Source organism: Bison bison, unplaced genomic scaffold, assembly GCF_000754665.1.
Source record: "Bison bison bison isolate TAMUID 2011002044 unplaced genomic scaffold, Bison_UMD1.0 scf7180017864491, whole genome shotgun sequence".
NCBI classification, from domain to species: Eukaryota; Metazoa; Chordata; class Mammalia; order Artiodactyla; family Bovidae; genus Bison; species Bison bison.
This window is the reverse complement of record NW_011495050.1, coordinates 23,893,621-23,906,077: the sequence shown is the minus strand read 5'-3', so window position 1 is coordinate 23,906,077 and position 12,457 is coordinate 23,893,621. Positions and strand designations below refer to the sequence as shown.

The following is a 12,457-nucleotide window of genomic DNA, read 5'->3' as shown; positions in this document are numbered from 1 at the left end:
CTGTGAAGAAGGCTGAGCATTGAAGAATTGATGCTTTTGAACTGTGGTGTTGGAGAAGACTCTTGAGAGTCCCTTGGACTGCAAGGAGATCCAACCAGTCCATCCTAAAGGAGATCAGTGCTGGGTGTTCACTGGAAGGACTGATGTTGAAGCTGAAACTCCAGTACTTTGGCCACCTGATGAGAAGAGCTGACTCATTGGAAAAGATCCTGATTCTGGGAAAGATTGAGGGCAAGAGGAGAAGGGGATGACAGGATGAAATGGTTGGATGGCATCACTGACTCAATGGACATGGGTTTGGGTGGACTGAGGGAGTTGGTGATGTACAGGGAGGCCTAGTGTGCTGCAGTTCATAGGGTCACACAGAGTCGGACATGACTGAGTGACTGAACTGATACTGAGCTGATACCTACTCTTAGGAAGTACAGGCTGTGTTTAAGGGAAAAGGGTGGCAATATGTATAGCTTTGGAGAAGGAAATGGCAACCCACTCCAGTATTCTTGCCTGGAAAATTCCATGGACAGAGGAGCCTCGTGGGCTACAGTCCACAGGGTCGCAAAGAGTTGGGCACGACTGAGCGACTAAACAAGTGTAATTTTAAACTGAGTAAGTGTATAGCTTACTCTCAAATAATTCAGAGATGAACAAATGATAAAGCAAATGATAAAGCAAAACAAATGATAAAGGGGTAAATATGAACAATAGGTGAGTGTGGATAGAGAGTCGCAGGTGCTTCTTTTACCTGTCTGCTGGTATTTTTATGTTTGTAACTTTTGTAAATTTAAAATCATTTCCAAATAAGAAAGTTTTTAAAAAATACTTTATAGATGATTGTGTATTGCAGTTATATGTTTAAAGAATTCCAGTCTTTTAAGGATACATTATGAAATATTTATGGACAAAATGATATAACATCTGGGGTTTAGCTTCAAGTTATATGGCATCTTCACATGGGATATAGGAGTATACATATCCCATGTAGGTTGATTGGTTTGCTGTAGATTTGCTGTAGATTGATTCTCTTGAAGCCAAGTGATATACATGTGGATTTATTATACTATTCTGTTCTTTTTTTTTCAATGTTTAAAATTTTCCTTGACTTTAAATTGGGAAGAGTTGGCGTCCTCTCAATATTTTTCCCTTTGAGAATACTGTGCACTTTTCTCTTAATCATTTTGTTTCCTTTGGTATAGGGTGGGATAACTCATTTATACCAAATGCTTCATTATGAAAATGATATATGTAGTTCATATGTTCCTTGAAACAATGAAAACCCTCATTGAAACAGAAAAACTTCTCTTAAGACCCCATCAGTGGCCACTTATTTCAAGTAATTTTAGACAATACATTCAAGTTTCAGACCCATCAGTAGAAGAGTCCCATTCCATATCTACAAAATACTTACACAATAATATGTCATTATTAAAAATTCCATGTGACCTTTTTTTTCTATTTTGGTTTAAATTAATGTGTACCTGGGCTTTTCTGGTGGCTCAGTGGTAAAGGATCTGCCTGCCTGGGTTTGATCCCTAGGTCAGAAAGATCCCCTGGAGGAGGAAATGGCAACCACTCCAGTATTCTTGCTTGGATAATCCCATGGACAGAGGACCTTGTGGGCTATAGTCCATGAGGTCACCAAAGAGTCGGATACAACTTAGTGACTAAAACAACAACACTATATACCTAGAGCTGTGAAATCTTGATATGATTTAAGTGCAGATGAGGCCAATAATGTAACAGGGAGGAATTTTGCCTCAAAGGATGCCTTTCACTTTCAGGCCTTCTTTTTTCCAGGGTTTGATCTCGTATACTGCTTGGCTAAGTGTTTCACTCAGTTAAGTGATTTGAAGTCATCGTTTTAGTTGCATGCCTTCTGTAAAACATTCAGCGAGGCTCCCTCTTCCCAGCCTGCAGCACAACGAACAACGCTTACATTTTGGTGGCTCTGACATGAACCAGGACAAGGAAAGCCTCTTCACAAGGCATAAACATCTTGTAATATGTCAAGAAAGTCCTCTTCCGGGGAGGCCATATCCCTAAACACAGAAATAGCTTCATTGAGAGATCCCTCAATGGCCTGAGTGTTTTGAGTGTTTGAGGTCATAGGAATATATCTGTTTAGGGAAAGTTAAGATTGTGAGTCCTTTGGTTTTCCTATGCTAGATTTCCAGTTTGGTTCATCATTATGATTTTTCTTTCTTTGCAGAGATAGACTACTGTGCCTCACCTAACCATGGATGTCAGCATGAGTGTGTTAACACAGATGATTCCTATGCCTGCCGCTGCCTGAAAGGCTTTACCCTGAATCCCGATCAGAAGACCTGCAGAAGTAAGTTGCACCGCATATGGAAGAGGGGCTTGTTCCACAGATGGCCCCGCTGGCTTTCGTTTTTCTTGCAGATCTCTAGCAGGTGTGCTTGTTCTCAGCATTTGTGCTCGCTGACATCATTCTGCCCCTTATTTTACCTTTTGTCTCTCCTGATCCTGTGATGGGGGTGATTTTTAGCCAGTGCATAGACTGGGTTTGCCCACTGTTTTCCTTTAGTGAAGTCAAGGCACCAGCTGAAGCTCTCGCCTATCTGAAATGAGGACGCATGCCCCCACCTCCTTACCCTCACAACATGTATTTGGGACTTAGAGAAAGAAAAGGCTGGGTCCAGAGTTGGAGGGAAAAGGAGCTGGTTTCTTCTGGTTCTACCCGATGAGACACTTTTTAAATTTAACGTTTACTTTTATTTATTTGAGTGTGCCGGGTCTTAGTTGCAGCATGCCGGATTTTTGATCTTTGTTGCAACATGCGGGATCTTTAGCTGTGGCATGTGGCATCTAGTACCCTTACCCGGGATGGAACCCAGGCTCCCTGCATTGGGTGCTCAGAGTCTTAGCCGCTGGACCACAAGGGAAGTCTCAAGATGAGACCCTTGAGGGTCTCTAAGAAGGGGGACATTGTATCTTTCCTTGATATAAAGGAAGAACAAAAATTGGAGACTCTGGGGCATCCTCGCAGCATTGGAGAGGTGCCTGGTGTCAGCAGGGTGATATTAAGGATGTGCTGAGTGGCTCAGATGGTGTCCTCTGGCACCTCAGAGGGCTTGATGGGGGGTCTAAAGCATGAACCTCCAGCGGGATCTCTTTAAGTGACCTGTCCCTGAGAGACCCCCTGGAATGGAAGGTCTACAAGGACAGTGATTCTTCTCTTTTTCTCACTCGTGAATCCTCAACACCTCAAGTATTCAGCACATGCTAGTGTGACACAATATTCAGTGAGTGAATGAATGAGAGAGTACATGGATCTCTAGATTTATCATCCTGGAGAAATAGCAACTATCATCTGAATTAATCTTGTTAGAAAGGTGGCTTTTGTAAGGCACACAAGTTGTGATATTTTTTCAAAAAGCATTCCCAAAGTTAGGCCACAGATATGCACACTGAACTGTCCCCATTCTCCCGACTGTTGACTCACAGAACTCTCTGGAACTCCCACTGAGGGACATATCCCTCATCTCCTTCTTCCTAGTGGTGGGTGCAGCAGTGTTCTGCAGCACAGGACTGGATTTTCAAAAGGCTGAACACATATTGTTTTTTGAAAAGCACCGTGGGCTACTGAATGGAATCCACAAGCCGCAGCCTGCCCACAGCACATGTGACTCACGTGCTCACTCTACTACATGTGAGACCTTGTAGGGTGGTTAAAGGTGGCAGAGCCCATAATTTGCAGCTGAGTCTCTCTTACAAAAGAGAATTCCCTCCACCTTGCCTGGATGCAAACTCTGGCGACGTTCAGGCATCAGATGGGAATTTTAACTGGGAGGTTCAGAATGTGAAAACAATTAGATAGACTATTTTCCATCAGACCACACATGCCTTCAGCCGTGGGAGAGGCCAGCTCGGCCGCTCCTGTCTGTGCTATGTACACCTTTTTCTCGGGGCGAGTGTGTCAGTGGCTGGCTACCCCCAGGGAAAAATCACTCGCCAGTGGGACTCAGTTGTGGACCTAGACCTCTTCCATGGGGGAAAATTCGATCTGCTCCAACTCAGTCACTGGAGTTGCAGGCTTCACTGTGTGTTGCTAGTGAAGGGAGGAGGAAGTGAGCTGGGCACGTGGCCATCGGTGGAGGGGAACTGGCTTGAAGCTCTGCATCACTTACAGTCATCTGAGATTCCCTTGCCCTCTGCCCCACCCTCCACATCCTGCCTGGAGAGGCACTTGGAATAAGAGAAGGGTCCAAGGCAGTGCTTGCATCGTTATCAAGGGAGGAGGGAGGCCAAGAACAGAAGGATAAGTGGAGAGGAAGTGACCATTTGGAAGCAGTGTGACCACCACAAATTAGCCTGGAGACAGGCCTGTCTCCAGCCCAGAGTCAGGCCTGTCTCCAGCCCAGAGTCCTTAACACTCATGCACATATATTCAGGGATAGCTCCATTTCCTCTTCAGCCAGGTGCCCTAGTTTTTCATCCAAGAAAAATGGAATTTGTTTCTTAAAACCCAATGTCCTCATCAGCCCTTCTCCCAACATCCTGCCTCGTCGTTACTTTTTCCATTGTCTTTGCTGCAAACCCAGCCCTCCACTGCCGAGATCCCTCTGAGAGCCACCCCTGCCCTGATGTGTGCATGCTGGCGATTATGGCAGACAGCTGCTAATGGAAAGTGAGCGCTCCGTGCCTCTCTGGAGCATTCCGTGGGATCAGGAAGCAGAGAAATGGGGTTTAAAATCTGGGCTTGGTTGTTAGGAGCCTGAGGATCCTCAGAGTGTTAAAGATCTCGAGCTCAGAGTACAGCCATTTACATTTAATGGGCGGGTGATGGATGTGGGCTGTTTGCAAATCTAATAAGAAATCTATTTTTCAATGGAATTTGATGTCATCCAATTAAACTGGAGGTGGGGGGTGCGGGATTCAAGACACAATCCTACTGAAGAAAACAGTCTTGGCCTGGATTTGTTCTTTCTCCTCATCCAGGCATAATTTCTTTTTCTGGAAAGTGCTGTCATCGACTTAAAGCATAAATTATTGAGGCAAGGATGCAGAACACAGAGCCCAGGACTGACTGTCTAGGTGGGGACCCCAGGATGGAGTCAGAGGTGGGTGGGACTCCAGGATTGCTCACGCTGGCCCCGAGGCTGGCCCCCTGCCCAGCCCCCTGCCCCTACTGAAGGCATCACACTCTAAACAGCAGGGTACAGGGTGCACAGGTTGAACTGAGTATGGGGGGCAAGTCTTGGCAGTGTCACCCATCCTGGCCATGTGACCTTGGACAGACTGCTTTGCTTCTCCGAACCTCCATTTCCTAAACCAAAGGAACATGACTTTCTGCTTTAACATTTTGTAGCCTGTCCCATCTTTCTAAAACTTACGCTCTGTGCCACTCAGTTGGCATGACAGTCTGCAGTGACCTATCTCTGATCTCTCATGTTTTTATGTCTTACCTTTTCAGTGAGGTCTCCAGCTCCTTTTTGAGGAGCCTTTTAGTTAGTGCCATTTAGTTGCTGACAGCCCAGCCGTCTCATCTCGCAGGGGTTACTGGACACTCTGGGCTTTGCCAGATAAACCCACACCCAAGCCGGGCCCACGTGTGGCTCATCACAGTTAATGAGCAGACTGGACCAGACATGGGGGGCATGGTGCGTACCCAGTGAATGCTGAGTGAAGGAATAAGTAACTTACATACGTGTGATGAACTGTGATTCGAGCACGTAAAGAAGACAGAGCTCTACAGGCCAACCTCTGTGGCAAGGAGCCATCAGAGAAGAGGCATTTTGGAACTGCTGTTTTCCAGATAGCTGAGTGCTAACCTTTTAAAGAATCGTCATGTTTTTAAATTGTTTATTTATTTGTTTTTGACTGTGCTGTGTCTCTTTTTGCTGCAGGGGTTGGGGGGCTTTCTCTGGTTGTGGCCAGCCGGGGCTACTCTCTAGTGGTGCTCGAGCTTCCCATTGCGGGGGCTTCTCTTGTGGCAGAGCATGGGCTCTAGAGCTTGTGGGCTTCGGTGGCCGTGGCACATGGTGGGATCAGTAGTTGCGGCTCCCAGGCTCTAGAGCGCAGGCTCAGTAGTTGTGGCCCACAGGCTTAGTTGCTCCACGGCACATGGGATCCTTGTGGACCAAGGAGCGAACCCGTGTCCCCTGCCTTGGCAGGGGGATGGACTCTTTGCCACTGATTCACCAGGGAAACCCCCAAAATCTTCGTGTTTTTGAATTTAATTAGAGTATGTAAATCTTTCTTAAAGATAGTGTTAGCCCTATAAAAGTTGCGGTAAAATATACAGAATAAGGGGCTTCCTGGGTGACTCAGTGATAAAGAATGTGGCTGCAATGCAAGAGATGTGGCTTCGATCCTTAGGTTGGGAAGATCCCCTGGAGGAGGGCATGGGAACTCAACTCCAGTATTCTTGCCTGGAGAATCCCATGGACAGAGGAGGCGGGCGGGCTACAATCCACAGGGTCACAAAGAGTTGGACACGACTGAAGTGACTGCCCACAGAACAAAAGTTACCACTGTACCATTTTTAAGTGCACAGTTTGGGCTTCCCTAATAGCTCAGTTGGTAAAGAATCTGCCTGCAATGCAGGAGACCCCAGTTCGATTCCTGGGTCAGGAAGATCCTCTGGAGAAGGGATAGGCTACCCAGTCCAGTATTTTTGGGCTTCCCTGGTGGCTCAGATGGTAGAGAATCCGCCTGCAATGCAGGAGACCTGGGTTGGAACCCTGGGTTGGGAAGATCCCCTGGAGAAGGGAACAGCTACCCACTCCAGTATTCTGGCCTGGAGAATGCCATGGACTGTATAGTCCATAGGGTCGCAAAGAGTCAGACACGACTGAGAGACTTTCACTTCACATCACTTCACTTCAGTGGCATTAAGTACATTTTTGTTGTTACACAACCATCCTCACCATCCAGCTCCAGAACTTTATCTCCCCAAACGGAAACTCTGCACTGATTAAACAGTAACTCCCTATCCCTCTCTCCCCCAGTCCCGGCAACCACCATTCTATTTTCCATCTCTATGACTACCTACTCTGCTGCTGCTGCTGCTGCTGCTAAGTCACTTCAGTCGTGTCCGACTCTGTGCGACCCCATAGACGGCAGCCCATCAGCCTCCTCCGCCCATGGGATTTTCCAGGCAAGAGTACTGGAGTGGGGTGCCATCGCCTTCTCTTCTACCTACTCTAGGTACCTCATATAAGTGGAATCTTACAAGATTTGTCCTTCTGTGACTGGCTCATTTTACTTACCATAAGGCTCATTCTACATCAGAATTTCCTTCCTTTTTGAGGCTGAATAATATTCCACATTCTGTATTTGCCACATTTTGCTGATCCATTCAGTAGACACTTGGGTTGCTTCCACCTTTGGGTCATTGTGAATAAAGATGCTGTGAACATAGATATTTTCAAGGCCCTGCTTTCTGCTCTCTTGGGTGTAAACCCAGAAGTGGAATTGCTGGATCACGTGTAATTCTAGGTTTAATTTTTTTTGAGGAACCTCCATACTGTGTTCCATAGTGGCTGAATGCTGGCTTTTTAGAGCAGCACTTACTGAAGATAATTTTACTTTTCTCTGACTTTTCTCTTACTTTTCTCTGGTGTGATGGAGAGATTCCTGCAGGTCCTGCACTACGTGGCCCAGTCTGTGGGGCCCTTTGTGTTCTGTGTCTCTTTACTTGGCTTTTTGTCTCTGTCTGTGGCCGGTGTTTTATTGCTAGGTCTATTTTCCTTCATCTCATTCCTTGTTTTCTGACATTCACGTCTGTCTCACACAGGTGAGGCTGTTGATGAACAGATAACTGCACACAGCTAACAATAGTCTGCCTCTCCTCGTGCAGAAGGGGTGAAGTACAGAGAACATGCCCAGGGCCTGTGGCTCGTGGTGGCATCTCTTCTCTCAGGCCAGCCCCTGCAGGTCATGGGAGTTATCTCAGTCTGCTCAGTCTGCAGCCACTTCTTCTCTGCGCATGGAAAGTTCCATCCAGCAGTCATGTGGGAGGGCACATCACGGACCCTTTACGTGATGGTCTGAGGTCCTTTGAGTATGGGTTTCATTTCATTTCTTTTCATACATCTTTGTCTTCTCAGGAAGAGACATCTTTCCTAGGGGCTGCAATAAATTCTTCTGTCTCATTGGCAAGAACTAGGCATCTTCCCACCTCTAGACCAATTCCTGGCAAAGGAGAACATGCTTGCCAGGCTGGCTTATACCACTCATGACTCATGCCTTTGGGGTCAGGGTTCTGGTTTCAGGAAGACAGGGTAATGCTTATTGGCAAGGCAACCAACAGTGTCTGCCACATCCGCGGGAAAAAGAACAATGCAGCTAAATGGCTCCAGTTCAGCCCCTGAGGTTGGTGACCAGTCTAACAAAGGCCCTCCACAAGCTCATTTTATTTCCCTTTATAGTTCTTCGACTCTTCCATTACTTTCTCTGTATGTGGGGGGGAGGTGGGGGGGGTGACCCAGCATGTGGTTTTAGCATTTTCTACCAGAAAATGAAACTGCTAATTGACTGCTGGTGGTGATGCTGCCGATGTCTGCCGGCAGAAAGGCAGCTTGGATGGGGGTGAATAGGGCCGAGCTGTAACAACCTGGGCCAGCATCAGAGATGCGTCTTCTCCCATTTCTTGATTACGGATGGTGTCACGCTCTCACCCAGAGCCCGGTGGAGCTTTGGACCCTTCTTAATGTAATTGCCTTTTCCTGCCTCTCCTAAATCGCTGGGTATCTTGCAAGATCAGCTGCTGTTTATTCTGCCTTGTGCCGTCCCATGCCGTTGTCAGATGTCACTGCGGGCAGCAGCTCCATACATGCTTTGAGCCCTAGTAATCAGGTTAACTGGAAGAAGAGACTGAATTTTCCCAGCGTTTCCATCATTCTTGGGAGGAGATGGGCTGGGAACTGTGGCGCTCAACCCATTTCCCCAGCGTTTTGGCCATCTATTGAGGAAGAGACCCCTGCTGGCGAGCGCAGAGGGACACACCCCCAGGTGCCAGGTTCTCCCAAACAAGCTCGTGCAGAACAGGAGCTGCTGTCTGTGTCCCGTGGAGCACCTTCCTTACTGAATATTTACTGGGAGGGGCCAACCTCAGCCCTGGGAGAAGCCCCAAGCCTGAAGGAGTGTTTGCCCTTTCTCCCTTCAGGGATCAACTACTGCGCGCTGAACAAGCCGGGCTGTGAGCACGAATGCATCAACACGGAGGAGGGCTACTACTGCCGCTGCCGCCGGGGCTACACTCTGGACCCCAACGGCAAGACCTGCAGCCGTGAGTGTACCCGGGTCAGGGGCTCATGGGAGGGCCAGGTTCCCACACAGGGCCCGGGGCTCACTAGCAGCCAGTCACTTCTGAAGCTCCTGGGTTTCCTATGAGCCTGATGGTCCAGCAGCCTTAACTTTCCTGGCCTCAGTTTCATCATCTGTAAAATGGGACTACTCATGCTGCCTACCTCAGAGACTGGATTGTGAAGAGTGACAGAATCAGCACGTAGAAAACACTTAGAAAAATCCTGCTAGACACATAATAAAAGCCCAGTAAATATTAGCTAGGCCTCTCTGGTGGCTCAGATGGTAAGGAATCTACCTGCAATGCAGGAGTCCTGGGTTCAATCCCTGGGTCAGGAAGATCCCCTGGAGAAGGGAATGACTACCCACTTCAGTATTCTTGCCTGGAGAATTCCATGGACAGAGGAGACTGGCGGGCTACAGTCCACGGGGTCGCAAAGAGTTGGACATGACTGAGCAACTAACACATGCACAAATATTAGCTAATATTATCATTTGCTCTTGAGAGCCTTGATTAAGTCAGACCAGCCTGATTTTATCCAAACTCTGCCTCATACTAGACATGTGACCCCAGGTAAGGTATTAAAGTTCTCCAAGCTTTGACTTTCCCATCCGTTTAAAAGAAGGGAAGATGATAACAGCATTAATTTCCTGGAGTTGTTAAGGGGAATCATGAGGACTATTTCAACCTCTTAGCACAGTGCTTGACACAAGGAAAACATACAATTAGAAATAAGAGCTCTTTGTTGCCACAGAGCCTGGGACAGGAACCAGAAAAGAGACAGACCTCAAAAGGCCCTTGGGCCACTGCAGACCTCATCTGAGGGCGAGCTGAGAAACATGGGACTTTTTATGAAGCATTGTCTTCATTTTCTTGTGTAAGGGGCGCAACACAACTCGGTCTGGTGACGTCAACGTGGAAACTTGCAGGATGTGCCAGCTGGGTGGTTCCATCTCTTTTTTACGAGGCAGAGTCTCCACTGGTCCAAACCAGCGGGGGTGGGGCGTGTGACATGGTGGGGGATGCCCTGACCCTGGGGGGTGCCAGCGAGGGGCTTGGTGACACGGCTGGCACAGAAGGGGTCCTTTGTGTGGCTTTCCACCCAGTGAGCTGCACATCTGCTCCAGCTTTGGGGACAGAGATAGATTGTGAGTGAGAACAGTACAGCTGTTCAGTATTTGGACCTTCCAGCGCCTGGAGGGGAAGTTTCACAGATGAAGTATTAGGTGCAGAGCGGTCCTCGGGAAACCTCGTGCCCCTTTCCGTCTTCAGAGGAAACAGAGTCCTCGATCGGGCTTTCGAAGCATCAATCTCGGAAGTCAAAGCATTTTTGAACCAGAGAGTTGGCACTGCTCTGCACTTGCCTCTGGAAGTCTCTGAGTCCTTGTGAGAAGCCAGTGATGAACAAGGGTCCTTCCGCTCAACGAGGGGACATCCTGGTGAAGATGGATCTGTGTACAGTCTGTGTGCCTTCTCTTCTAGGAGTGTGGGGCCTGCCAGCTGACAGCTCTGACAGGCATCCCAGGGCAGGCTAGGCATGACCTGGACAAGCCCACCTAGAGCCCCAGGGCCCGTGACCTGCCTATCCCTCCCTGCACGCCTTGGAGCAGGAGAGACTGAGTCATCTTTTCTTTCTGGAATCTAGTAAGAAGGACCATCTAGTCAGCTTCAACAAAGTATAAACCAAGCTATTTCTTCCTAGGAGTCCCCAGAGATAGCCTGGTAATCCTATTCTCCATGGGGGCTCAGGGAACCCACAGACCATCACAATAGGAAGCCCTTATGAGGGGCTTGCTCCATGCAGGCGTGGCTGGGATCACTTCCCAAGTACTCACTCACTTTATCTGCACCAGATCCCAGTGAGGCATCAACGTTCTTACCCCCATTTAAAGATGGGGAAACAAGCGCAAGGGGATTAAGTTATGTTTCCCAGGATCACGTGACAGGTAAATGGTGAACTGAGATGTGAATAGAAGTCTCTGGCTCTTGAGATCTTGCGAATGTTTGCTGTAGGCACAGCCACGGGTGGAATGTTCCAGAAGGCACAGTCCCAGGTCCTGTGGGAGTCAGAGGCCCACCCCATGGCCCTGCACAAGGCCTTCAGTGTCTCTCCAGTCTCCAGGTGTGCGTTTTCTCCATCAAGGAAATCTGGGAGGCAGCCTGCAGGGCTGTCTGGTGGGAACCAGTTCACCGCAGCTGTGTGTCTGTTATCCTAGCTAGGCCAGCTGTGCAGGGCTCGGGTGCCAGGACTGGCCACACATGCAAGGCCTTGGCGTTGGTTTGTTTTCTGAATCTGGATGTCCTGGTTATGGAGGATAACAGCACTTTTTCTCTTTGAGATACAAAGGAACTATACAATTCTTTCTTCCCCAGCCATATACTTAGTAATGACAGGCATTCACAAAGTGATTATGTATGCCAGCCACTGTTCTGAGGGTTTTAGGTGAATCAACTCCTCCCACCATGTTCCTAGAAAAAAGCGAGCCTCAACCCCATTTCTCAAGTCATGAGATGCTGGCAGAGAGGCCAAATGACCGCCCAGCAAGCATCTCACAGCTGGGAAGCCGGTAGGGGGAGGTGGGATTTGAGCCCAAATAGTGTGGCGTGGAGCCCTCCCCAATCCTGAGACAAGGCTGTGAGCCGCAGGGAACCCGCGGGGTCCGCGGCTCCACCTTTCCGAGCCTGGTTCTCCTCTCTGTGCCATGGGGAGGGCCCCTTCTCGCACCGGTGCCCCGGGGGATTGCAGGTGATGCCCAGACCTGGCTCAGGTGCAGAGGGCTACTGTCATTACCACCTTGACCGGAGTCACATGCACCTTACTCCTCAAAGAAATAGGAAGTAAAACAAACCAGGCCAGTGGCACAGGGTGGAAGGAAACCATACACCTCTCTCTTTAGGGCATCAACGGAGTGAAGCTGCCAGGCAGCGGCTCCCCGGGGAGGTGGTTTTGTTCTCTGATGCCCTCCTGGCTTACTTCAGGGTCTTTCCCTGTGTGGTCGCCTGCAGGGGTGGATCACTGCGCCGAGCAGGACCACGGCTGTGAGCAGCTGTGTCTCAATACGGAGGACTCGTTCGTGTGCCAGTGTTCGGAAGGCTTCCTCATCAACGACGACCTCAAGACCTGCTCGCGTGAGTGCCCTTCGTGCTTCTCTTACAGGGAAGAGCTTTGCCACTGGCGTGGAGAAC

At 48.7% G+C, this 12,457-nt stretch overlaps 1 protein-coding gene across 1 annotated transcript in view; it reads left to right on the top strand.

Annotated features, from left to right (window-relative positions):
- MATN2 (matrilin 2) overlaps positions 1-12,457 on the top strand; it is a 164,618-nt gene that overhangs the window by 122,484 nt on the left and 29,677 nt on the right. The window contains exons 7-9 of the mRNA XM_010863562.1: positions 2,207-2,329; positions 9,131-9,253; positions 12,278-12,401. Of these exons, the coding sequence (XP_010861864.1) occupies positions 2,207-2,329; positions 9,131-9,253; positions 12,278-12,401 (370 nt within the window). The remainder of the gene's footprint in view (positions 1-2,206; positions 2,330-9,130; positions 9,254-12,277; positions 12,402-12,457) is intronic.